Genomic DNA, 27,178 nt, shown 5'->3' with positions numbered 1-27,178 from the left:
TGTGCCTCTCTGCTCAGCACAGCATGTGGATTTGGGAAATGACAGTTTGGGTTACTTCTAGTCACATTACTAAAAAGCTAAGAAAGTGTACTAACTCGATTTTCAAAAGCTAATAGTGAAGGCCACGCTGTTTTCAAAAGAGCTGTACACATGAAAACCATGAACAGTCTCCCTTGCTTGGAAGCAACCAAGATTAAACAGAAATTCTTGAAATTTTAAGTTTTATCAGGAGGTAAGTGGCATAAAAATGTTCTGTTCCTAAGGCAATTTTTAGGATGTACTGTGCAGTCATTCAGAATCCATTTCAATATCCCGTACTTTATAATTTTGTTACAGCTTGAAAACCAAGTGTAACTAACTTGGTGCTCTGTTCCCTGGAGTTTTAATTCAGGTTTTACTACCGTGTGACCCAAGGCAAGTGTACTAAGGCACATCAGCCTTCATTTTTTTCAGGACTAAACTTACGACATTGAACTTAATGGTTTTTAATGTCTTTTTGAGAGCCCTAAAATTCTGTGATGCTTAAAAAGGTAACCCCAAATAATTACAATATATTCCAGGTCTTGAGTAATAGTGGTGTCAGAGGTCATAACGACATGGATGTCCTTGTGGCCTAAAGATTAATAAGGAGACAAACTTGCTCATGTTCTTTTTAATTCCACTATATTTATCAGAGCAGGAAATATCCTAATGCATTTTCAAGAAGTATTTAGTGGGGTTTTTTTGTTGCTTGTTTAGTTTTCTAACTTAACTCAGTTAAGCAGTAAGTTAAATGAACCGTGGCATTTTAGGTTCATCCTGGTTAATTGAGGGATTATTGTATATTTCACAGTTTCAATATAATAACCAGCTCTCAAGGACATTAGATACATCGTGGAGAGCAGGTGTTCCACCAAGTGTAGTTGCCTGTATGTATTGTCTTAGAGTGCTGACTAAGTGCTTGGAAACAAAGCACCCTGACAGGAAAGCCCTGAGTGGCCTTTGAATCAGAGGAAGATACTCCCCAGGCACGGCACAGTAAAGCCACTCTGTGTCACTCATTTAATTTTTGCGTTAGACTGGATTATAAGCCTCTGAAACAGAGAAGTCGTGTCTTCCCAATTTCTCTGTGCAGGGCATTGACAGTACTGGCTGGAGACAAGGAACTACAAAGACAGTTCGTGCCAGAATGAGTGAATGACCACCAAACACTGTCATAAGCAGTCCAAGACTTTAAATATTTCTACATAATATCCTTTGGAAAGTCAGTATTGGAGATGTGTGCCTCCACAGGCCATGCTCTTTGGTGCAGTCTAGCTGTCTAATATGGTGGTATTTATTGTGAAGTTTGGTAGGTCCCAATAAATGCAATAAATTAACAATTAGGAAAAGATGCAGGGATCAAGGTTAATGTTTGAAAATGACAAAATACAGGCAGGGATCAAGTTTAGTATTTGAAAATGTTTATAGCAGTACTAGCCATTTGTCACTTGGTGAATGTTAAATAATGGAAATGGTGAGCTCGAAGTGTGTGTGTGTGTGTGTGTGTGTGTGTGTGTGTGTGTGTGTGTGTGATGAGTATGTGATTGTGTCTGTGTATTGGGGAAGGAGTGGCTGTGTGCACATGCATGTGGAAGCCAATGGTCAGTATCAGCTGTCTTCTCTCACTCTTGACTCTTTTGAAACGGAGTCTGTCTCTGTCTTATGAGCTCAGAGCTCACTGATTGTCTAGACTGTCTGAGCAGCAAGCTCCCCAAAGCACTAGAGTCACATATGCACATCACCATGCTGTCTTTCACCGTGGGTGCTGGAGGTCTGAACGTGGGTCCTCTTGATTGCACAGTGGGCACTTTAGCAGATGAGTTATCTCCTGAGCCCCAAGCTTAACGTCTCAGGAAAAGATTGGTATGTATGGATAAAGCAATTGTGCGGTGTTTTTTTTTTTTTTTTTTCTTTTTTCATGCTTTTAAACACTCCCACAGCCGTCTTCATACCCTTGGGCCCTGCTTGTCTGAAAACAAAATACTGGAAATAGAACGCTAGCTTTAGTAGTTCCTAATGGTCACTATTTCAGAAATTGTCGCTGTAATGAAATTACACATACATTTTAACAAGCCACACAAAGCCTCTTTAGATGAGAAGTTACCCATCTATTGGAGACACCAACACAACATTGTGAATTTTGTTTCTGAGGGTCTGTAATGAATTAAAAGCTGTAGGAAACAGGTCGAGGCTGCTAACTTTGCTACCTCACAGGCTTTCACAGTCCTTTCTGTTTTATGAAGATATCTTCAATCAATCCAGTTATTTATTTTCCTAAGTCAGAATTCCAATCAGTGTTAGACCAATCAGAGTTTAAGAAGAGCCCTCTAACTGCCCAAACTGAGATAAAGTTGCTGCTATTTCTCTTGTTTCAACAATTCCTTATACCCTGTCTCACTGGCCAGGAAGATAATCTCATGAATTCCCAAGGTGCTCCTTTGTCAGCCCACCAGTTTGCAGATTTCAGAAGACAGAGTCCAGGGAAAAGCCCTCCCAAAGAGGATATTGCATTTATTTTAGAAAAAAAAAATCATCAAATTCTCAAAACAAAGTTGATTTTAGTTTACGTTCTATGTAATAACTGCAGCAGTATGTGTCCCATAGCACAGTTTTTCTTCAGAGAGGGGGAACGAGGGAATGCTGTCACACGCATACAAATGAAAAAGAAAATCACAACAACCAAAATTAAAGCCCATTGTGTGATCCGTTCAACAAGAACATGCTGCCACATGCTTTGAATCTGGGGGGGGGGGGGTGGAGGGAATCTGAAAATACAAGTGAATACATTCCCTCTCTTTGAGAAATGGGGTGTTCTGACAATGTTTGCTTTGATAGCTCAGATACCTCACATGGCCCTGCTTCCTGGATATTTTCTGAGACTGATAGCATGTAGGTTACATGTACATGTCTTCAGTTTCTCTTTAAATGTTCCATAGCTGGTTCTTGGGTCAGCAGTGGCATACCCTGAAGCATCAGGGGTTGGCCACATGGCTAGCAGTTTCTGCTTGGTTGATGAAAGCTCCATCTTCAAGAGGACAAGAGTTTTTCTTGTACATGTATTTGCATGTTCTACATCCAAAAATTTAGAGAAAACCAGAGAGTTTAGTTAGGCCCCTACCTAATGAAATTGTGGCCCTGGGTGATGATGGCGCCCATCTGGAGCATCCTTTAGCTCATGAGGAATTAGTCTGAAGACACAGGCTACTGCTGTCTTCTCTCTCTCTCTCTCTCTCTCTCTCTCTCTCTCTCTCTCTCTCTCTCTGTGTGTGTGTGTGTGTGTGTGTGTGTGTGTGTGTGTGTGTGTGTGTGTGTGTGTGTGTGTGTATACAGGACCACGTGGTTAGTTTTGAAATGGATTCTCCCACTGGTCTGGAGTTCTCTGATTAGGCTGAGCTGCCTGATCAGCAAACCTTGGGAATCCTTCATCTCTACTAACCCTGCAGCACTGGGATTGCAAGCTTGAGCTACCACACCTAGCTGTCTTCTGTGGGTTCCCGAGATTGAGTGTGGATCCTTGTGTAAGCGCTTTTCCAACTGCACTATCTGCCAGCCCTTCCTACGGTGTTCGTAGGGAGCAAACGTCACTGTAAGTGGTTGGCTATCGATCGCTGTTTATTATCGTAAAGAAAACTCTGTGACCAGTTATAACAATGTAGGAAACAGTTCCATGCTCCAATGTGAGGAGATATTTAACTAGCCTCCCCCCTTCTTCTGTCCTGGGAGAACGGACTCCCCAGTGCCTTAAGCAGCAGAGCAGATAGCTGGCAAAGCTGCCCAGGCCAAGGGACATCAACAGAAACAATGGGGTTCATAGTTCTAGCTTCCATGAAAATGCTCTAAAAAGCTGTCTGGCTTTTGCACTGTTATACTTCCATATTTTGCTTTATTTCAGGCTTGACCTGGGTTGGATTTCATTTATGAACAATTTTTGAATTTTGTTGTCTCCATAGCAGTTGAGACTTGGAGGGCCAGTACTGAGGGAACCAAGTGCGGTTTTCTCATATTATTGTTTTATAAAATTACAATTGGTTTTATTTGCTAATGAGACAACAATAACCCTGTGAGTGTGTCTCAATTTCCTAAAGAAATGATTGTTAAGTAACTTTGAAATCATTTACAGTTCATTATGAGACAACCCAATGTCTTGAATGTCTGTGTTCTATTTCTGAAGTTAGATGCTATTTTCAGGATCATTTTTAGTTCTTCATCCATGTTTTAAGGGGATCCACATCTTTTGACACAATGTAACCCATTCAGCCCACTAAGCTATTAAACTTAGATATTTTTTTGTTGGTTGACTTAGAAATATTGCTTTATTTGATTTCTCGTGATGTTGAAATATGAATGTGCAGGTTATACCGAAATGAATGCTCTGATTGGTTCTTATTCTTCACCCCATAATCTACAGCCAAAAAAATAAAAATAAAAACTTTTCCCCAAAGTATTAAGTCCCTGGTCTTTTTTTCTAATGTGGTGTGTTCTTTGTGTGTGTGCATGTGCTTACATGCGTGCGCACATGCATGCAAGTGTGTTTCCCTCTGAGACCTTCTGCACAGTGCCACCCTCCCCAGCCGAGCTGCTCACGCAGTCCACATGCACCCTGCATCTCGAGGCCGTGACTTAGGCTGGCTTTTCATGTGCCCCGGTTACTTTGTACTTCCTGGAGGTGACTTCTCATGAAAAGTAATCTGACTAAATGTCATACTTCAGCATGGGAGAAAATCTATTCGTGGGGGATGAAGGGAATATTATTTTAGCGGCATCCAGAACTCCTGCTCTGACTTGTCTCTCTTCACTGTTCATCTAAACTTGAGGGTCAGGACTGAGGTGTGTTCCTCTGTCCCGGCTTAGGCATGCACAGGCGGTGGCTGTTCCACCAGTGAGCCCAGCCAGGCCCTGATGGAGGAGACGGTTCCAGAAGACGTGCCAGCCCCCAGAGCCCACTCCTACTCACCAGACTCCTTTAACATCTCCTGGACTGAGCCTGGGCACCCGAATGGTGAGTGAACTCTTTTAGCCTGAAGTTAAAAACATGATTAGCAAAAGTAAATTAATATTCTAAATGGCAGCTTATGTGTGGTGCTTAATTTTTAATGACCGTTTTAGCCCATAAAATACTGGGATAGTATCCTTGTAGTTAGGGAGAGTGAGCTTTTTCGGTTGACATGCAGTTTTGGTGGCTCAAAAGTGCTCCCTCTTGATGGCTCTTGTGTACTGCATGTCATTGTTTAGTGTGCACTAGGAGAGGGGACAGGGACAAATGGGGACTCTGGGAGAATGGAGCTGTGAGAGTGACATTGTCTTGAATGACTTTCCCTTTCAGCAGCCATTAGTTCTTCCTTGGAGAAGTAAAGAGGTGGGAAGTTCATGTACACAGTGTGTTTCAAATACTTTTTAGTTAATAAGTTTATTTTAAAAGAAGTCACTTGGAACTCATATTCCTTAGGATGCTGTTTATAAATATTTCAACATGGAGATTTAAACAATGCATGCATTAAACATGCAGACATTTATACTTAACTTAAGCTGCATTGCATTCCTTCGTGATGTATGTGTCCTTGTCCTGTTTAGAGAGTTGAGCTATCCAGTTAACCAACATGAAAACAAAGCCTCATTATAAAGACATTTTAACAGGCTTTTTAAGACACTGATTTATTCATTCAGTTATTGGAATTATCTTTAAGAGTTGTTAAACACAGAATTCTTGTTAACTCTGGCGGAAGAACAGGATAGCAAACCATGTCCCTCTTTGTGACAAGTATCAAAATCTGTTAATATTACAGAAACTATTTTAAATAACTATTGCTGAAAGCTGAAGTGAGTTTGGAAAGCATAACCAGAAAGAAGAAAACAAAAACCTAGTAGTTTTACCAGATTGTCTCGTGTTACCATTAATTAATTATTCTAACTATCTACATTAAACTTTTAGCAAATGCAATAGCTATATATGAGGTAATAGAGAGAGTTCTGGTAATTAGAGTGAGTGATTTCCCCTGCCATTGAAACTACTCCTGTATGGTTACAACTTTCTTAATAAAGATAAGTGATGTCTCCTTTAATCCCAGCACTTGGGAGGCAGAGGCAGGCACATCTCTGTGAGTTCGAGGCCAACCTGGGCTACAGAGTGAGTTTCAGGAAAAGTGAAAAGCTACACAGAGAAACCTTGTCTCAAAAAAAAAAAAAAAAAAAAAAAAAAAAACAAAAAAAAAAAAAAAAAAAAAAGCAATATCTATAGGATCTGATATTGAGCAGCCAAAACTCTTGTCACACTTCTAACTCGCCCTAGAAATCTGTCTAGTCCATAGGTGTCAGTGAAATGTCACTACTTTGTTCTGATTAGATGGCTGCTAGTGGTTTGCATAGAATACTCCCTTCTTTCCAGTTGGTAATTGTCACTCAAATGTTTTCTGTCCTGTGTGCTCCTTGCTTGTCTAGAGAAACCTTTTCCTCATTTCCATGATCTTTGCTTGTTATATTCTGTGTATATGCAGAGTCATTTTTTCATTTTTTGTTTTTTTGTTTGTTTGTTTTTTGTTTTCTGAGACAGGGATTCTTGATGCAGTTTTGGTGCTGTCCTGGATCTCGCTCTGTAGACCAGGCTGGCCTCAAACTCACAGAGATCTGCCTGGCTCTGCCTCCCAAGTACTGGGATCAAAGGCGTGAGCCACTACTGCCCAGCACATAGTGGTTTTTAAATATACACAATAAGCAAGAAATAATGAATATTTTGCTGACACTTTTATAATAGTCTGATGTGTTTAATTACAGTAGAATTTTTCTACACTTTCATGGTGGAGCAACCATTAAGAGGCCATAGGAACGGCTCAGGCGTAAAGATCATGTAATATATGTACTACTCTTCTAGAGGACCCCAGTTCATTTCCCAGCCCCAGCATTGGGCAGCTCACAGCCACCTGTAAGTCCAGCTCCAGGGGGTCTGACTCCCTCCTCTGAGTGCCAGAGGAACTTCACTCAAAGCACATCACACATACACACACACAGAGAGAGAGAGAAAGAGAGAGAGAGAGAGAGAGAGAGAGAGAGAGAGAGAGAGAGAGAGACAGACAGACAGACAGACAGAAAGAGACTCACAGAGATACACACATACACACAATTAAAATCAATCTTCTAAGAGCTGTTTAAAGGACTACTTCTCGTGAGTCTTCTTCCCTTTCTGTAAATTTGCCATTGTTTCATTTCTGTTGTTGGGTATGTGGAGAGGCATAATCTGGTTCCCCCAAACCATTCTGCCTCTGTCTGTTTTCAAAGGCCCTGCATTTCCCTTACATACCTGAAGAACAAACTCAGTATCTTGCAGTCTGGTGGTCAGATGACTTCTAAACTATGGTAGAACTCACCTGTATGCCACTTGTCATTTTATATCTTCATTTTCTTTTTCTCTTTTCTTTCTTTTTTTTCTTTCTTTTTTTTCCTGGTTTTTCGAGACAGGGTTTCTCTGTGTTAACAGTCCTGGCTGTCCTAAAACTTGATTTGTAGGTCAGACTGGCCTTGAACTCACAGAGATCCACCTGCCTCTGCCTGCTGAGTGCTGAGATTAAAGGCGTGCACCGCTGCCGCCGCCGCCGCCGCCACCGCCACCACCACCACCACCCAGCTGTATCTTCATTTTTATGGCTTAATGTCCAGCCACACAACATGGGCAGTCTCTGAAGTAACTTGACTATCTTATGCTGGGCACTTATTGAATTCCTCAAGTGGAGGTCAGCATTCTTCCCCTGCCTTTCCCTGTAGAAACCTAACTTGTCCTTACAGGTTACCACAGGTATCTATGAAGCCATGGTGTCCTTGAGTTTAAGCCTTCCCAAGGCTCTTGACCACGTGATCTTTTCAGTGTCTTCCTCATAACACATGTCATTTGACCTGGACTCAGTATTATTTAATGGCCCTTCCAACACTCACACCAGATACAAAAACAACAACAACAACAACAAAACCACCATGAGGCAATCATTTATTTTCTGTAGAACACCTAACAAAAATGGTATGACTCCTGTTGGTGTCCAAAATTTAGTTTATGGAATTGTGTCTTGGGAAAGTTGCCCTTTATAGGCTTTGCCTCATGCTAGTAAAGAAACACTTTGAACTGATGTTGAGTGCTGTTTCTCAAACTTGCCTAATTACTGGAACCCTGTTGGTCAAATGATTTAAGAATTTGATTCTCAGACTCCACCCCAGGGGTTTTGACAAGTGATGGTGAGGATGCTAGTCAATGTTAATCAACTGCCCAGCTGAGATTTCTCCTTGGGACACTGTGTTAGTTATTCTTGTCCTTATTACAACACAATACTTCATTAAAGCAACTTGTGGAAAGAAGGCTTTATTCTGGATCACAGTACAATGGAACAGTTCTTCATAGCAGCTAACAGAGTCATGGCAATGGGAACTTGAGGCAGCTGAAGATGAATGGCCATACTCAGCTCCATTTCTCTTTTTATCTAGACTGGGACTCTAGCCCATATAAGAATCCCATCCACAATTAGGGTGTTTCTTCCCACCTCAATTAATCCAATCTAGATAATTTCTCACAGCCATGACCAGAGGCTACACTGATCTACATAAGTCCTCATGAGCCCTGTGGCTCCTCATATAGGTAATTCCAGCTCCCATCGTCTTAACAGTGAAAAGAGCCATCCCATCATACGGCTCTATCCCATCTGAAACTCAGCATGTCCAAGTTGGCTTTTTATCCTGTCCCTGTTTCTCATCCTGCTCTTTCCTTCATAACACATTCCTCACAATTGACATCACCTATGTGTACCAGCCCAAAACATTAGCTGTTACCCATGATCACCCTTGACTTCATTGCACCCTCTGATTTCCCTTGCAGGAAAGTCAAATAGAATTTGAAGCATCTAGTTATATGCAAGTCAAGAAGAGAGAGAGAAGGAATGTATGATACTTGCTAGATGCAGCTCACTCTCTTCATTCAGTCAGGGCTTGGCCCATAAATAGTATCTCCCACATTCATGGCAGATCTTCCTATATCAATTAACCCAATTAAGAAAATTCCCTACAGGCCAATACAATCTACACAGTTCCTCAATGGATTCTTTTCACAGGACATCAAGATTATGCCAAGTTGACAATTGAAACTAACCAACATACACATCAACCCAGTTGTAATCATGTGAGTAGGAATCTAGGGCTGTACTTGTTCCTGAAGACTTATACTGAGTACTATCAAGGAAACCAACATTATTGGAAGATCATATAATTGTTCAAATACATTCTTTTATCAATGTGGCAGAAAGATTGCTTAGGTATTGATCTTCCATACACACTGCTACAGTTCACATGGGCAGAGGGTGCTGTAAAACTGACGTCATATAATGGATGCACTGGTACACAGGTGAATACAATCTTTTTGTTCGTGTGTAGAAAGAAGTCTTGATTTCCTATCCCCTACTAACAGTAATAAGATTGGCTACAATTCATAACTATTTTCTAGGCACTTGGTTTACTTTCCTTTCTATTGCTGTGATAAAAATGCTTTGTCCAAAAGTAACTTAGGGGAAAAAGGAGTTTATTTGGCTTATACTTGCCCACCAGGGTCCATCACTGAGAAAGTTGGGAACTCTAGCAGGATCTTGAAGTAGAAACTATGGAGGAAAGCTTACCCAGGCTCATGCTTATCTAGCTTTCTTATATAGCCCAAGACCACCTACCTAGGGAATGGTGTCACTCACAGTGGGCTGAGTTCTTATACATCATTTGACAGTCAAAACAAGCACTCACAAGATGTGCCCATGGGCCACTCCAATCAGGTCGAACCCGCAGTTAAGACTCTCTTCTCTGGTGACTCCATACTATGTCAAGTTGACAGTTAAAGCTAACTATGATTGTACTTTAATTTCCCAAATTAGCCCATGAAATTTATAATATCCCCATGTACAGATGTAGAAAATTGGATTAATAATAATTAATTTAATTACTCAAAGTCAAGACAGCTAATTAATGAGGAATGGGGTTTGAAAAAAAATCTGTAAATGCGAAAATTCATGATTTTATTCCTTATTCTGCTTCTAGCTTTTTGTAGACTTGTCCTCAGCATAAGGTTCCAATCAGACATATGAAAATCAAGGTGAAATTTTTACTCATTCACTATTCATTTCATAAGGGCAAAATTCAAATGCTTGCATGTCTGTTGTAGTTTTCTCTGGTTTTTAAAGAAATAACTGTGTATTTTCTTAAAGTTTCATTCTGAAAGAGCTATATCCCATATTCAAATATAATTCTATTTTCCTTTCTGTTAGTGCTCAGTTTTAACAGGTGCAGTGGATCCTAGAATTCAGTGAGCCACTTAGGGAAACTGCTTGACAGTTTGGAACAAACCTTGGTTAACTTTTATGAAACACCTCCCATCAATTTGTCAGGTAGAATTTCCCAAGCACAGCCTTTTTTAGATTCCATCCGTGCCATTTTTAGGCAAGCATAACGGTAATAAGGCATTCTTCCACAGTGTGGGAGCTTCTCTCTCTCTCCTCCTTTTTAATTGAAGGATCAAGTATTCACATAGGGAGATATCTGCCACACTCAATCAGCATCTGGACCTTGGGGGCAGCAGGCAGTTGATATTCTTATTGCCAAGGCTCACTGGCAAAAAACAAACAAATAGGTTTGGAGCATCAATATTCACTGTGCATGTTATTTTTATGGCACATGGACACATTGTTGTTTAATTCTTACAGTAAACATAATTCTTCAGTGTAAATAGAGATGCCTTGTATTAAATTTACATTGTATTGTATTGAATTTCCTTGCTTACATATGACAACCTATTGAGCACCTCAGGAAATACAATTTGACATGGCATGATGAAGAGGCAGGAAGATATATACCCTGGTGGGCATGCTTTACAGACAATTATAATTCAGCTTGCCTGCTAAATTAAACACCTTAAAATTCTATCATTATGGAAACAGATGACAAACTCCAAAGAGCTTTACATTAGCCAGCCAATGAAAATTGAGTATTCATTTTGCAAGTTTTCATTGAAGAACAGGGTGTGTAGAACTGGATTAAATAACTCAGTTTAGTGTGTGTGTGTGTGTGTGTGTGTGTGTGTGTGTATACACACATAGATACACACATAATAATACAATTTTGTACAGTTCTCTCGCTGGTTATTACCCAAAAGCTGAAGCAGGAAAAGGCATGGAAAATCTGATGACAGTGGCAGCAGCCTGCGTCTTCTTTTTTTTTTTTTTTTTTTTTTTTTTTTTTTTTTTTTTTTGCTGTTTAGTGTTCCCACTCTCCCCCATGCTTCCAAGGCTACAGGAGAAATAGATACACAAAATCTGCGAGGTAGGATGCTGTGTGTCCTATGAAGTCTGAACATGTCGGGGCCAACACATAGCCAAGCCACCTTTTAACTCTAAGATATTTACTGGGTTAGTAAACGTTATCTCAGATGTGGCATTCTCTCTGTAAAGTGGGGGCCGACCTCGCTGGAATATCCACTCACTTGTCCTCTCTGCCACACACCCATCTTCCCCACAAGGTACCAACAAAAGAAGGTCATGAGAGGAATGGAGTCTCAGATTACTGCCCAGGCACCCTGCCTGCTGGGATCGGAATGCCAGGGCTTGATTTCTCTACCAAATGCTAAGCTCTGTCCAGTAATGTTTCTTGAAATGCCGGATGAACCTCCAAGTCCCAGAACCTGATGTAATCCTTCCCCTTATAGATGGAAGTCTGTTCGTTGGCCCCTTGGCTATGGTTAGGGTGGTGTGCTGGGAGTCTGTCATTCCCCTCCCTCCTTCGGCCTCACTCACATCTCTGTAAATGATCCCTTAGCAAAAATCACCTCAGCTACTCACTGAAGTTGCTGACTGCTGAAAGTTTAACTAATTCTTAAGTCCCATTTCATTGACCTTTAGCATATTTAGGGGATGGGACAATGGGAGCCGTGGGAATACATTTCAGCAGCTTTCTTTCATTATAGGAACAGTAAACAATAAATAAAAGTTGGAAATTTCCACTTTGCTAAACTTTACTTTGGTGCAATCTGTGTCATAAAAACAATGAAGGAGCCTCGTTCAAAGGTTCTGGAGACAGATTGTTTAGTTATTCTGTGATGCTTGCATTTTAATCAACTTGCTGATATCCCAGGGAAAGCTTTCTGCTTATTATTGTGGAATCTCTGTTAGTTACAGTCAAATAATGGCCTATGATGCTTTGCCTCTTGATGAAATAATTTCAGGTGTGAGGTGTACCTAAGGGGTCACTTTCTCAGGCAAGCCTCCTTCCTTCACCCACCCCAGACTGGTTAACTCCTTCCTCTTTGCCTGTCACCATTGAATTTCTCTTCTATCCCACAGGGTTTTCCTTCAGCAGACTTCATATATGCTCAGAACACCTCATCTTCCTTCTTGGTTATATTATCACGTCTGTGAAGGCAGCAATCGAGACTATTGTGCTATTCTCTGTCCTGGGCCTGGGGATCAATGCCTGCCACACAACTCCATCCAGTTATTGATAAACAAGATCACAGCACAAAACAACATGAAATCTTACAGATTTTTTTAAAAATGTATTTTATAAGGTTTAATTCAGTATCCCATTTCTTTGCTCTTTCTGAGTTTGGTTGAAAGGGGGAAGATGTAGCTGCACATACAATAAACCTTTGCTATAACCACCACCAGTAGAGAGGAAAGCTGGGGTTATCTCAGATTTCTGAGATGTTGGCAATCTTCTTTTAACTTGAATTACAATGTTATATTCTACAAAGTAGTTTTTTTCTTAGGAAAAAAAATCATAAATTCTTCTGAAATGTGGTGTTACCATATTTCTGTTTTAGTTCCAAGTGGTTACTCTATATTCAGGAGAAAAAAATCGTTTTAACATTTGTTATCAATATATTTTTGTGTCTCACTTTCCCTCATCTCCAATGTCTTCCTTCTCCGCTTGATTTTATATGTGATTTTGGAGTGTGTGTGTGTGTGTGTGTGTGTGTGTGTGTTGTGTGTGTGTGTCCCTTTGTTTTGCCCAAGTCAGTACAAGTTCAGAAAAATGTCATTGATTCTCGGGTGTTTAAGGCTCCAACCTTCCTTCCAATGATAATTTTATGTTACCCTTTGAATATACCAATGAGAAGATAAATATTGATAGCCACAAATGTCATTAGTGAACATCACATTTCCTTGCTTATAGTCAGTGAGAACTTACTGTACCTGCCCAAAATCAACTTCCTGAGTCACAGGTTTCACATAGCCTATTTTCAATGGGATATCCAACTGAATCTGGTGCAGCCCTGTGGGAGACTCTATTGTAAGGGAGATGGAGCCACGCTGAAATCTCACCTGGAGCCACTGCGCTTGGTATTTATCCATACCATTTGTTGGTTGTGTGGTTTTCTCTAGCACTTACCATTTTTCTTTAAGTCTTGATTGGATCATTATTCAATAATACTTGCATTTAACTCTCTTCTTACTTATGTAAGAATAGATTGTATTTCTTCTTCTTTCTGTCCCTCAAAATACCAAACATACTACCTTACAGGCAATGGATCTTCAGCAAATGTTAACATTCTCAGTGGGCCCATTTTCATGACTTTTAGCATCACTGCATATCCAGCTGGTCTTTACTGATAGAAAATTACTACAAATTTAGAGATTAACCAAAAACATAGTGTCAACTGTGGAGTGAGCTTGCGGGTCTGGGCCTGTGTGCATGCTTGTGAGTTGTATGGTCCTCCCTCGTCTTCCTGACAGTATCGATAGCAGTTCTGGTTTCCTGGAGTTGTCAGTATTAAAGGACATAGTCCACACACCTAATGCAGCCCAATGGCGGCCACAAAACAAGCCACTGGGTTTTATGTTTTGCTTTAAACAATGTTTAATTAATTAAATTTGTTCTTTGGCAACCACACTTATGTATAACGCATTTTTATTAGTCTCACATCCAATCATACCCACCTAAAAACTCCCGCTTTAATGTCCCTTTCCAAGATCCCTGTCTTTTTGTTTGTTTTGTGACTCACCAAGTTTTACCAATGCTGTTGGTGTGACCACGGGTTTGGAAGTATCCACCAGAGCCTGGTGGTATCTGTAAATTGTTTTAAATACTTGCTCTTTTAAGAACTAGCCTTTAGCTTTCCACAAAACTATTCATGCATATCCGCCATTCTAGTTAAAGAAGGAAAACATGACTTCAGCTGAAGTGTGAAAAGTCTGCTGCATTGTACTATCACCTCATGCTCAGTTAAAATACCTAAGATCGATGAAATTTAAGTCATTGTGATAATAGCTACTTTTTATTTATTGCCTCCTATAAGTATGTTTTTAAAATTTGTTTACAGTGTTTATTTTATTAATGTTATTTCTAGCAAAAAGTCTGCTACTAAAAACGGCAGTTATGAAGTTTGCCTATATAACTTGATACGGACTAGAATGCTCCGGGAAGTGGTCCCTCCCACGCCTTTGTCAGCCACATGAGGCTTACTTAGTCAATAAGGAAATGAAGAGAAGAACAGAAGAAGTGGCTGAAGGGGGAAGAGGACAAAAAGGGATGAACAGGATCAAAATTCATCCCAAATGTATGAAAAAGTCATAATGAAATCCATCATTATATATAATTAATACATGATATTAAACATATTTAACAAACAAGGACACCCCCCCCCAAAAAAGTGTTCTTTCCAAATTGTACTTCCTCTTGTCCATTAAATTTATAAAAAAAAAAAAAAAAAAAAAAAAAAAAAAAACTGTCTTTAGAACCATAACTCAGGGCATGATGGAGCCTGGCCTAGTACAACCTGGATGGGAGGAAATGCCAAAGCTTGCTTCAGTCTCTGTGAGTGGGAGACACATGTAGATGATGCAGGTTCTGAACCACGACAAAAGCCCTGATTTTGAAAGTTGGTGCTTTATTGGTAAGATTTGGACTACAGGGCAGAATATGCAGAGACACAAATGCCATGATCCTTTCCTTCCCAAGACTGGCTTACAGGGCCCCCATTCCCTGTTCCGAGAAGGAGTAGCGGTTTGTTGCTGTTACTGGGGACAGGCATGATGGATCACTGATGATACATGGCGTGATCAGATAGCAGTTCAGAGCCTCCCTCCCTGGTTGTAGTGTATACGATAGCTCATAACACATGGAGACACACCTAAGTGGCCATTATCCTGAAGTATTCTGAGATAAAGTTTAAAAAGTCCAAGTGATCATGGAAACAGGGCAGAGAGAAATTTGGGGTGGAGTCAACTGGTAGATAAAGTAGGGAGAGTGTCAAGAAGGATTTAGATGACTTAAAGGAAACCTAACTTTCCCAGTGTGCAAAGTGCTGCAATCATCTTCTGGTCTATTAGTTTCTCCTGCACATGCTGTCAGGTATGGTTTGTCTATAGGACACATGGTAACTCATGTGTGCATGTGTGTGTGTGTGCGTGTGTGTGTGTGTGTGTGTGTGTGTGTGTGTGTGTGTGTGTGTGTGTCTGTGAGAGAGAGAGAGAGAGAGAGACAGACAGACAGACAGACAGACAGAGACAGAGACAGAGAGAATGTGTGTGTGTATGACTATGTGCATGATGTGTGGGAACACTTGTACACTAAAGTTAGACTGCAGCCTCACCCACTCCATGTCACACCTGGATACTAAGATTTCTGCATAGTTGACTTAACTGTCAAAATGCTCAATGTTATCACAATTCATCTAGCTCACGCCCATCTTCAGGAATCCCTCTCTCAATACATGTCATAGATACCTGGTTTCTCGGCATGAATTTCTGGGGGTTGACTTGATAGAGTCAGGTAGACAAAAAAAGAAAAAAAAAAAAGCCTAGAGGAATTGTCATTGAAAGAGGATGAAGAACTCAAAAGAGAAGCCAAAAAAATGGTGAGATATGACTGGAAAGTGATGCTTGTGGGCAAAAGCTTGGGAGGCCCCTAGTGGTCCCCCAAGTATCACTAAATTAGAGAACAGATTTCTCATTGATCACAATTACAGTTTAACTCTTCCCAAAATGATTCACTTATACCCTTTGTGAGAAAACCAGTGAGGGCTTAGAATTTACTCCCAAATACTTTAAAAAGGATTAAGATTTTAAAGTTCATGCCTAAGGAATTTCAATTGCTTATATCCACAATTTACTTTTCATGAAATATCTTACTTCCCAGTATGTCAGATAAACAAAATACTGTGCACAGGATCCTAGGGCAAAAGAAATTCTCTGTTCTGTAGTTACTTAAGGAAAGGGGAATGTTGATTTGACTATTTTGCACTTCTGTTGAAAAGCAGCCAAGGTCTCAGCTTCTCTTTAAGAGTATCCGTCATGCACATGGGGTTATTTGGGGGGTTGAGGTACTAGATGGGTGTTTTTCATAGTTCCTAACACACTATAATCATTTTGTTGCTCTTATCACTATGACTCCATCTCACTCTTCTTCCCCTGGTTTTCTATTTATTGACTAGGTCTTCACTGTCCGTGTTTTCCTTGACAGAGGAGTCCATGTGTGCTTTTGTTTGTTAAGTGGTATTTACATTCACTAGTGTTCCATATTGGGCCACACTAAGTGCTAAGGAGAATGGATGCTTGTAGAGGCAGCTGCCATACGTATTGTGGAGCCACAAATGGTGCATGGTGGGAAAATAAGGACTTCTTCCTCAAAATGTAGAAACTGAGGAAACTCACAAAGTTCAACTGTAAAAAGTTATCTTCAAGAAGGAAAAATGGGCCATAACAAGAACTGCATTAAAATACTAACTCATTCAAAAATCTCAGAGCCTAAAAGGATGTATTGATCAAAAGATAATTTTAATGAAAGACAAAATGTGCAAGGTAGAAAAGACAGAGGGTATTTTATATAAGGAATTGTTCATTTGCTGAGTTGTTGATGTGTGTTGATGCTGGGGATTGAATGTAGGGCATTGTGTAACACACACACACACACACACACACACACACACACACACATACACATCACACACACACACACACACACACACATGAATTAAAAGAAAAACAAAGAGGCTGTACCAGCAATATGTTAGGCCAAAGGTCAAGGAGCATTCTTATAAATGAGTAGGAGGAAAACTGCTGTGAGCAGGTCTAGAGATGAGTAATTCCATCCCAGGACAGATAGATAGTAGAGAGAAAAAGCCCTAGTACTGTAGCTCCATGAGTAACATTATTGCCGATGGATGAAGATTGGGTCTATTCTACAGATGTTTACTAAATCTCTCTGGTCATATACCTCAATTTCAGGCTCCTGGAAAACAGCCTTCATTGACTTCCTTACTGCCCTTGGCTTTGCTAGGCTTCTTCTTTAAAATCTGCTCTTTGGGCTCTTCTTTAATAATGTTTTCCTAGCTGTCTTTTCAGGTGCGGTGATCTCTTTCTCCAAGGGTTGTGAATGATTACTCTGTATTAGATGCTGAGTGTTTGCCTACGATGTGTGTGAATGTATTTACTCTGTCCCTTTTCATTATGTGCCTCCCACATTTGAGGCAGAGTGCTTAGCTATGGAAATAAACAGATAAGGAAGAGTCATGGTTTCCTGAGGGAGCCTACAGTATTCTGGGGAAGACATGCAATTAAACATGGGATAATAACACCACAGTGGGATGAATGGTTAAAAGCTGTGATGGGGATGTACTGTAGGCTATAGGGAGCATCCAACCATGGTCATGTCATGGGGCACTTAGAGTGATTCCTAGAGAGTGGACTCAAGGAGGACTTCTGGAGCTTAATCTCATTTTGACAGTAGTTCTTATTTAACATGGCCAAACTTTTGTTTCCCATGGTGCAATGCTAAGTAAGTTTGGGGAGTCAATATTTCTAGCAAACTTGATTGTGCTGACTCTTACGTTCCTTTTCATAAAAACATTTGCTTGAGTCAACAGAGATGGCCACTCCAGTTTCTCCTGTTTCTACCAGTTTGATGAAGAACTGCATGGCCCATTAGAAGTTTCTCTAACCCAATTGTGAAAAACATGCCAGTAAGAACAGGGGATAGCTCATAGATGAGTTAATGTTGGAAGGAAGATAGAGTCAAATCACTTAGATACAAATCCAAACTCAAGTGCTTGTCTGCTGTGTGACCTTGTGCAACCCACATCAGCACCATTCCTCACTCTCTTCTCTTGTAAAGGCAGGCTAATGATGCAGCACCTTCCTTTTGGCAGGCTGTGAGGAAAGGGTTTAGAAGTGAGTTTGTGTCCACTTAGAACAATGACAGATAGATCTTGAGTAACTTATAATGCAGTGGCAAACAAATAAGGTCCCCTTTATAGCCAAAGCATCTACTAAGGATGCTTTTAGAACACATATAAATACAAGAATGAATGTGTCCACTTTATCTTTTTTGGCCTGGGACATAAATGATATCACTTGATGTGGCCTCAAACAAGAAGGCTTTACCTTCTACAGTGTTGGAGTCTATCATTCTCTCTGTACTAAGTAGCTTAACATCATGGTGTTTAAAGTAAAGCATGCCTTATCCTTTGAGACGAGGCAGCATCTGGAGCAGGGTGGGTGATTTAGAGCAGAGTGGGTGTTTAGAGCAGGGTGGGTGACTGGTGACTCCAAGAAAGCATAATGGGAGGTGCTTGCTTTACTAGTTACTTGCTATTGTCTTGTGGCCATAGTAAAAGCTGATTATTCTCTTCCCAGGTGTGATCATAACTTACGGGTTATATGTAGACGATGCATTAATCCACAATTCTTCAGAACTCAGCTGCCATGCCTATGGATTTGATCCTGGGAGCTTGCACACCTTTCAAGTCCAAGCATGCACAGCCAAGGGTTGTGCTATGGGCCCATTGGTGAGTGTGTGAACTTACATTCTGGGATATGGGAACTGCTGGTTGATGCTAGGTTTCAAGGGAGAAGTGAGAGCCTGTCAAGCACAAGAGCAGATTATTCCTTTTATTAAAGTTCATTTAAGAGTTGTTTTAAGTTCAATGTAGATTTCAGGGCTGTGTATACATCTGGGGGAAAGAATAGATACATTCATGAATAAACAATAAGTTGGCTGCTTTAATAGACATACGTACAATTGTGCCTGTTTTGATGATAAATGAAAGGTACATGTTTTCCTTCTTAATGATTCCCTAATAACTACATTTATGATTAAAAAGTGAATATTGAAAACTCTAATTCCCAGAATATACTTAGATTGCTGTCTGACAAGCATATTAATCAATTAAAGAATTGAACTTACTTCATCTCTTAGAATAAACTATTTTTATTTTATGAATCAGATACAGCTTTATAAGAATGGTATTTAAAATTTTATTAATATCTGGGTTTGATGCTCACATTTCACAAGTCTATAATGTGTATCTCTGTTTCATTGACAGTTAAAAGCATGAAAAAATTATCCTTTGGTTTCCAACATCATTCTCCAAATTCAGTTAATAGTGTATGCCCACCACAGACCAGCATAGCATTATTTAGTATAAAAATAATACATTACACTTTTATGTATTTTCTTGATTAAACAGACTTAGCTTCTTTTTCAGAGAAATACTCATTAGTTTATTAAAATTACTCATAGGTATTTTTGGCAATGTTTGCTAATTCCCTATCATTTTAATGCACTCTGTCTTCATTGAAGAGTATATTATATAAATATTACCACAAAAAAAACTCAGCTCTTCAATTTAATTTGTATTCCCTTACTTTTGATAGCATCCCACCCCCACCCGCTCTGAGACGGGTTGCTTTCCAAGAAAGGAAAGCAGTGCATTGGCGAGACTGGGTTTGAGTCTTTATTGCTATCAAGCATTTATCTACAGACCCCTCTGATGGATACTAACCTTTAAAAGCAGGAATGGCAGGAGGCCAGCACTTCTCCATTTTTCCATTGAGAGAGATGAGGGGGAGAGAGAGAGAGAGAGAGAGAGAGAGAGAGAGAGAGAGAGAGAGCAGACAGAGAGAGACAGAGAGAGAGAGAGACACAGAGAGAGAGAGACAGAGAAAATATATATTAAAGCATAGAAATACTTCTTATGAGCTAAAAAATGTGCACTTTTTTTCCCAGTGTGAACTGTGAGTTGTGGTTCTGGTTACCCCAGCTCATCTCCAAGATATTCTAGGAACCTTAAACAAGGGGACACAGTTATCGCTCTCTGTCCTGTACAGATGGCAGGCAATGTTAACCTTAGAAATCAAATACCACAGGCCCTGATAAGAAGGGAAAGGAGAATTGGCTTGTAAACTCAACCCTGCCAGGTCCCCATCCATTCCAGTCTCCATGCTGGTGTGGAGCACAAAACCATCTCCTCCGCTTGACACTTCTCTTTCCTGTACTCAGCTCGTCCTTAATAGTGACTTCTACAGTTTAGAGACATTAATACACTGGGCTTTTTTTTTAATCTTCTGCAAATTTAATAGCACTGTTACCCACACAAGCATGCCCTTAGCAAATATGCTTCACAGTCTTAAGTGTGGCATCGTAAACACTTCACATGGGCAAATGGCCCTTAGGATGAAAATAAAATGGTACAAATTTGGTGAAGTAGGGGTTTTAAAAATAAATCATTTGTGCATCAATTTCATATTCTTACTGTTTTGATAGAGTAAGGATTTGATAGCTCAATGGGTTTTGTCATCCCAGCCTGACCAAAGGGAGCTATTTGTGGTGATTAAGGCAGAATTGCTCTATTCCCATCTAATTCCCCTGTGGTTTGTCCCATTATTGTCCATTTAAAGAACATATCTGACTTCTGAAGGATTTCTAATATTAAAAAAAAAAAAAAAACACTTTGGAGACTGAAGAGATAGCTCAGAGCTTATGAGCGATTGCTGCTCTTGCAGAGGACCTGATTTTGGTTCCCAGCACCCACATCAGGCTGCTCACGACTTCCTTAGACCCCAGATCCAGCAAAACCAACACTGTCTTTTGGCCTCTGTGAACTCCTGGACTCGTGTGCCCACGCCCACACACTGAAACACACACCAATGCATAATTAAAACTAATAAAATAGATCTGTAAAGAGAACTAAGCACAGGCATGGCTTTCTGCAGATGCTGGAAAACAGGGGAAGAAGCCACCCTCTACCTGCTATTTCAGGCTCCTTCACAGAAACACAATTGTTCTCTGAAGCCTCTGATTTCCCAGTGATGCTTACCTTTAAAGGCTTAGCATGAAAAAGTAAATGAAATGTTACTTACCTAAGAGTTTCTGGAGCATATTACAAGTTTTCTGAAGAATGGGAATTTTTTTGAAATGTTTCTGTGTTTCCACACACATTTGTTCTCAAATTTATTTTCTATTTCAAAGAAAAATTTTAGGTCAAAGCTGAGCCAACTTCTACCCTCCCAAGATCCTTTTCCATCATATTCATTTTAAGGCAACATAGATATTTTTTAATTAAAAAAAGAACCCTCCTAGTCAGAGAAAAAATGGTATAGTCAATTTTAGTGTAGAGTAAAAGTCAGAATATTTATCCAAACACTGAAGGAAATCTAAGAAGATGTTTATCTTGAATTAGCCAGGGTATTTTAAGTGAATTATCTGGAATTACCATTAATTATTCAATTTTTTGAGCATCATTTTTTTGGAACTCTTTTAAACCCCTTTCTGTATAATGATTGGAGTTGTAACCATAGACATAGTTAAAGTAGCTGCATTGTTATGAAACATTAAATTGATGAATGAGCTTTTCCAATCTTGCTTTTTATGGCTTGTTGTGCATAGCTGTTCGTGTCTGAAGCAAGGCATGAGCAGAAAGCAGGGCTCCGAAGAACCCCGGAGCCTCTCTCTGATAAAGAGAAAACACCTGCAACCTCATACTTATTAAAAATTAGCACTCAGGCTTTTTCACATTTATTTTCATAACTGAAAAAAAAAATGTATTCACCTTAACAAATAAAGCCTTCAGAACTGAGACTATTTGCCTGCCATGGGAACTCATATTTGATCATCTTCTTTTGAGGCATGAATGAGTCTGTTTAGAGTTTGTTTGGGAATGGGGACATGGCTCAGTTGGTAACATACTTTCCCTAGAAGGATGAGAATTTTTCTCTGGTTCCCTAGAACCAGATCTAAAAACCCAAAGGTGGTGGTGTGCCCTGACAGCCCTGACTCTTGGACGACTAAGACAAGAGGGTGAACAGGGAGCTCCACCAAGCAAGCCCAGCCTGTTGATGAGTTCTGGGCCAGAGAGAGATGCTGACTTAAAAACAACATGGAGGCCGGGCGGTGGTGGCGCACTCCTTTAATCCCAGCACTCGGGAGGCAGAGCCAGGCGAATCGCTGTGAGTTCGAGGACAGCCTGGGCTACCAAGTGAGCTCCAGGAAAGGCGCAAAACTACGCAGAGGAACCCTGTCTCGAAAAACCAGAAAACAAAACAAAACAAAACAAAAAAAAAAAAAAAAAAAAAAAACAACATGGATAGCTCTTATGGAACAGGTCCTTTAGTTGCTCTCTGGCCCCCACATGTACATGCATGCACCTGAACATACAGGTTCAATCATGCACACACAAAGAATAAGGTGAAAATTACCTGCATAGTCAATACACTTTAGAAGGTCAAATAAGGTCCACTGATGCTTAGTTTATGGAGTTCTAGCCAGAGATTAAAAGATAATGAAAAAGAAGATCGTGAGCCCCTTTCTACTTTCTTGCCAACAACTTCGTCTTCCTTTGGACACTTGGTCATTGTACTCGGTTATCAGGCCATTTCTGACCCTTGTCCTGGTCAAGACTCCTTTTTATTTCAGGGTCCTTCTTCATTTTCTGCACAGGCAGACTAATATCACATCAGCCTCTTATATGATTATTTCTTGGTTTAGAGTCACTACAGTACGTTCATTTCTTGATGCCAACATGAAACTGTTCATGCAAAATGTAGCCTCACTCCATGGGGAATCAGAGGCAGTTTATTCTGAGCTGAATGTGAATGAACATGACACAGAAATGTGGGTTTTGGCTGCTCTGAGTAACATGTTACATGTAGAAACATTCATGAATGCTTTGTAGTCACAGAACCAAAGAATAAGTAAGTAAGCAAGCAAATAAATAAATAAATAAACCTGTGCACTCACCAGATGCAGTGACGGGAACATTAGATAGGCAGGCTACAGAAAAGCCAGGGACTTTGCTGTGGATCCCGGATGGGGTCTGATGACATCCTTGGCCTTTGGATTGGCAGAGGCTTGTAGTCTGCTCAGTGAATGCACTCCAGAGATTTCACTTGATGGTCAAGAGGATGTGAATCAGGTCCAGACATGGGTGGTCAATAACTATCCAGGGAAAAAAAGGAAAAACAAAAGATATCTCAAGATAAATGTGGCTATGGATATTCAATATCCCAACACTTCACAAATACAAGAGGCCCTAGTCAGTTTTTAACTTATATTAAGCATCAGTTTCTTCTTCAGGGAACTTTCAGCTAGTGGTGCCATATTTTCATGCAAAAGAGGAACAGAGAAAGAGAGACACAGAGAGACAGAGGTGGGGGAGGGAGACACAGAGAGGGGGTGGCTTCTTCTCAAACCCAAGAGTCCATCCTTCCCACCAGAAAATTAGGAATTTAGGGAAACAGACCATGTGTATCACTAAAGAATTATTCTTAAGCAATTCTGAAAATAGTCTGTGGTTACACACAGCCATGGACACAGGCTCACCATGAGCCAGTCAACATCCTCTGGAAATGACAAAGCACAGTCTTGATCAGGAACTGAATTTCTAAGCTTCTGGCAGCAGGAGGAAGAAAACACAAGGGATGCTTTGATCCTGCTGACTAAACAAGGTACTCTGACAAGATGCTACTGTCACCATAGTTTGCTTGCAGCAAAAAGATTCTTTGAAGACATTTGCCCAAATCAAAGCATGCACTTATTTTATTTGCAAACACAATAAATCTTTTTACATTCACAGGTAGAAAATCGGACGCTAGAAGTTCCGCCTGAAGGCATGGTCAATGTACTTCTCAAAACTGAGGGATCCCGAGAAGTCCACGTGCAGTGGGAAGCACCTCTTCACCCTAATGGGCACTTAACCTACTCAGTTCTTTTTACTGGAAGTTTCTATGCAAATCAAGGTAAATTGTGTGCAATTCTTACACCTTCAATAATATCAGAAAACTGTTTAACTGTACCTGAACACTTGCTTTTAGCCTAATTTTCATTTCTGGATTTTCCCTAAAAAAAAACCTCTGTGGATGAGTTAGAAAAACTGTGCTTAGTGTGTGGTCCCCAGAGCTGCAGAGATGGCCGCAGCTGGGGTAGGAGGGTCCAGCAGCATGTGTCTCAGCACACTGTACAGATGGTTCTTATGTGCAAACCCAGGTCAGGTTCACGGGACAAAGGTGGTTTCATTTCTGGCATTTAAGCCACCTGTGTTTAGCCATCCCAACACTATTAAATAGAAGATTCCAGAAAAAAGGGAAAGACTACGTGTACATGGTTTCTATTCTATCATATTGATACAATAGCTCAGTTTAATTTTTACTTCTGGTTAGTTTCTAACATTCTGACTTATACATTAAGCATAACCATAGGTGTGGACAATCAGCATACAGCTGCAGGTTGTCATGGTCTGTGATTTGAGTCACCTCTGGGGTGTTGAACTGGATCTCCAGCAGAGGAGAGTTCCTGTGTGCCCTTTCCTTGCCTGAAACACAGCTCGAGCCTAAAATAGTATTTGTGCAAAGACTTCAGCTTTGATTTTTGCACTCTATCCAAGGTGCGGTATTTCTGGTTGTCATTTTCTTGATTCTCTACTAAACTGGCAATTCGGGTGTGGCAGCTTGGGTTTGGGCTATTGAAAATGTCATCAAGTTTCAGTAAGTTGGGTTCTGTTAGCATGACTCATTGTAAGCCCACCAGGGAAGGACTGCACAATAGGTCTTACAAGAAACTTGAATTTGTATTTCTAGTAACTGTTTCTTTTGTCAATTTTTTCCAAAGAAATCATGCTAATTTTATTGAGGAGGGTTTTTAATATTTGTTCTCTAACCAGTAGCAAATAGGCAAAGCCATAACAGTTGCACACTCTGGTGAAAAGGAAACAGTACCCCCCCCCCACCAAGATTGTCATGTTTGTTTCTGTGTCATGTCTACTTAGAAGAATTAATTGCGTCCCCAATATGTAGAAAAGCATGAACAGAAAGGAAAACAGGCTTTGAAGAAGGTATCGCTAAGTTTCCATAGTGTGTCCGCAAGCAAATGAGCACGGTGAATGGACTCCGAGGCAGAGGCTGAGCTGATCCCCTCAAAGATTGGCCTGTCCCTTTTGTATGCAATCAGGGCTTTGATGTATTCTGCTGTGAAGCACTCGTAAGATTATGAGGTGAAGGAGTGATGATCGATTTGAAAAAAGAAGCAACATTTAGGCCGGACCCATGACAGCCCAGCTATTTCCGCCAAGGCAGCCGGGTGAATAATGCAAGAGCCATGTCCCCCTCGTGTTTAATCTTGCATTGTTTTTGCAGAGAACATCTCTGCTTGCCTTCTAAGTCCTGTCATCTTCGGTTGTCATCCCGTCCCTCAAACCATCAAAACGGTATTAAATGTTGCAAAGCTGGGCAGCGAGAGAACTTTCAAAAGTCAGAATCCATTTGCTAAGCAGCCCTTGTAGAAAATGTATTCTGTCCTCGGCAGAATTTTCTTTCACTTCTTTCCACTGAGAAGTTTACTGATTTCTCCCAGTGGAATCTGCTGGAATTTATCGGTTCATGGTTGGCAGTCACAGATTAAGGTAAATGTCGATCCGTAATGACCCTCTACATGTTAGCATTTCAGTAAAGCTGAGCTTTTATGTCAAAGATATCGGAGAGGGAGCTATTACACATGACAGGGGTGATCAAGGGACTCCAGACCAAGGCAAGCATTATTAAATATTGACTAGTTCCGTGATTTATGTAGAGCTGGAGGAAAAAAGTGACTTTTTAACCATTATATATTCTTCAGCAACGAAAACCAGCCATTTATCTCCTGCCGGTAGTGAAGGACAGAGTGCCTGCATATTTTAGTGGCGGGAAAAACCTAGTCTTATAAATGAGATGAACTCCTCCGTGATAACATTTCAGTTTGTTAATTGCCAAAAGCAAAACAGACAAATTGGAAGCAATTACAAGATTCAGCTTCGAGAGTCCTGTGGTGTGCATTTGACTCTGAGTCAGAGGGGACAAGGTGGGAAGCACAGGGAGCATCTTGGAATTAGCCCCAGCAACCTCCTCTGGTTGGTTCTTGACACTGGAAGACTCCTGTCCAATGTCAGGAACAAGGATTTTAACACCTCGTCCTCTTGGCTATCAGCAGCTAGGTGGCATTTACACCGAGGACAGGGAGGTCTGTGTGGCTCTTCAAGAAAGGAATTAAGAGTTAATTCGTCACAGTTATAAAAGAGATCGTCTGCGTCCCAGAGTTACACACGGCTTACTGAATTGTCGGATGGCTAATTGGTTATTTTCTTGACGTGATGAACAACCATGATGGCTGCTGAGGAAAAGTTAGTGGTTAGGATTCCCAGGGCGGGGAAGAACAGGTGTCTGTGCCTGGGCCATTATTTCTCAAGCGAGGACAGGCAACTCTCTGCAGACACCCACCCAGGAACCTTGTTCCATGTGGCAACTCTGGTTCTGAACCAAAAACTTTATAAAGCCAGTGCCACGTTTTGTAACAACTTAGGCAGCCTGTATGGGAAGATTTTCTTTTCCTAAAAATGATCCTTTCGTCAGATGTTATTTTCCCATGAGTCAAAATTTAAAAGACAAAAATAAGAAGCAGCCAAAGCTTCCAATCTGTCCATGAGTCTCAGAGGAAACTATGTGCCTAGTCTTTTCTATCATCCACCTGTCTGTCTGTCTGTCCGTCCATCCATCTGTCCATCTCTCTACATGTACTCCTGTATTAAATGATTACATTCTTCTTCACACATACACAGCTTACTTCTCACACAGATGATACCGAATTACATGCTGAGGCACCGGTTTGTTTTTGGTTTGATTTGTTTTGTTTTTCTAAATCAGTTTCGGAGATGTTGCAATGAGCATAGGAACGCTTCACATTCTCAGTGTATTTGTTCAGGCATCTTCATAATTTAGCTGGTCTCCTATTAACAGACATTTGTCTAAGTCTGTGGTTATGCAAATAATACCGCAATGGATTAATATCCCATTTTATACCTTTACAGGTATATTAATTAGTGAGATGAATTCCTTAAAATGTGTTGCCTGGTGGGAGA

At 40.4% G+C, this 27,178-nt stretch overlaps 1 protein-coding gene across 1 annotated transcript in view; it reads left to right on the top strand.

Annotated features, from left to right (window-relative positions):
- The window catches only part of Ush2a (usherin), a 688,259-nt gene that overhangs the window by 357,715 nt on the left and 303,366 nt on the right, over positions 1 to 27,178 (top strand). Inside the window, 3 exon segments of the mRNA XM_028876752.2 lie at positions 4,873 to 5,020; positions 18,654 to 18,805; positions 23,870 to 24,032. Coding sequence (XP_028732585.1) covers positions 4,873 to 5,020; positions 18,654 to 18,805; positions 23,870 to 24,032 — 463 coding nt within the window.

This window comes from Peromyscus leucopus, chromosome 15, assembly GCF_004664715.2.
Source record: "Peromyscus leucopus breed LL Stock chromosome 15, UCI_PerLeu_2.1, whole genome shotgun sequence".
NCBI lineage: Eukaryota > Metazoa > Chordata > Mammalia > Rodentia > Cricetidae > Peromyscus > Peromyscus leucopus.
Note: the sequence above shows the minus strand (reverse complement) of the source record. Positions and strands in the feature narration are given on the sequence as shown.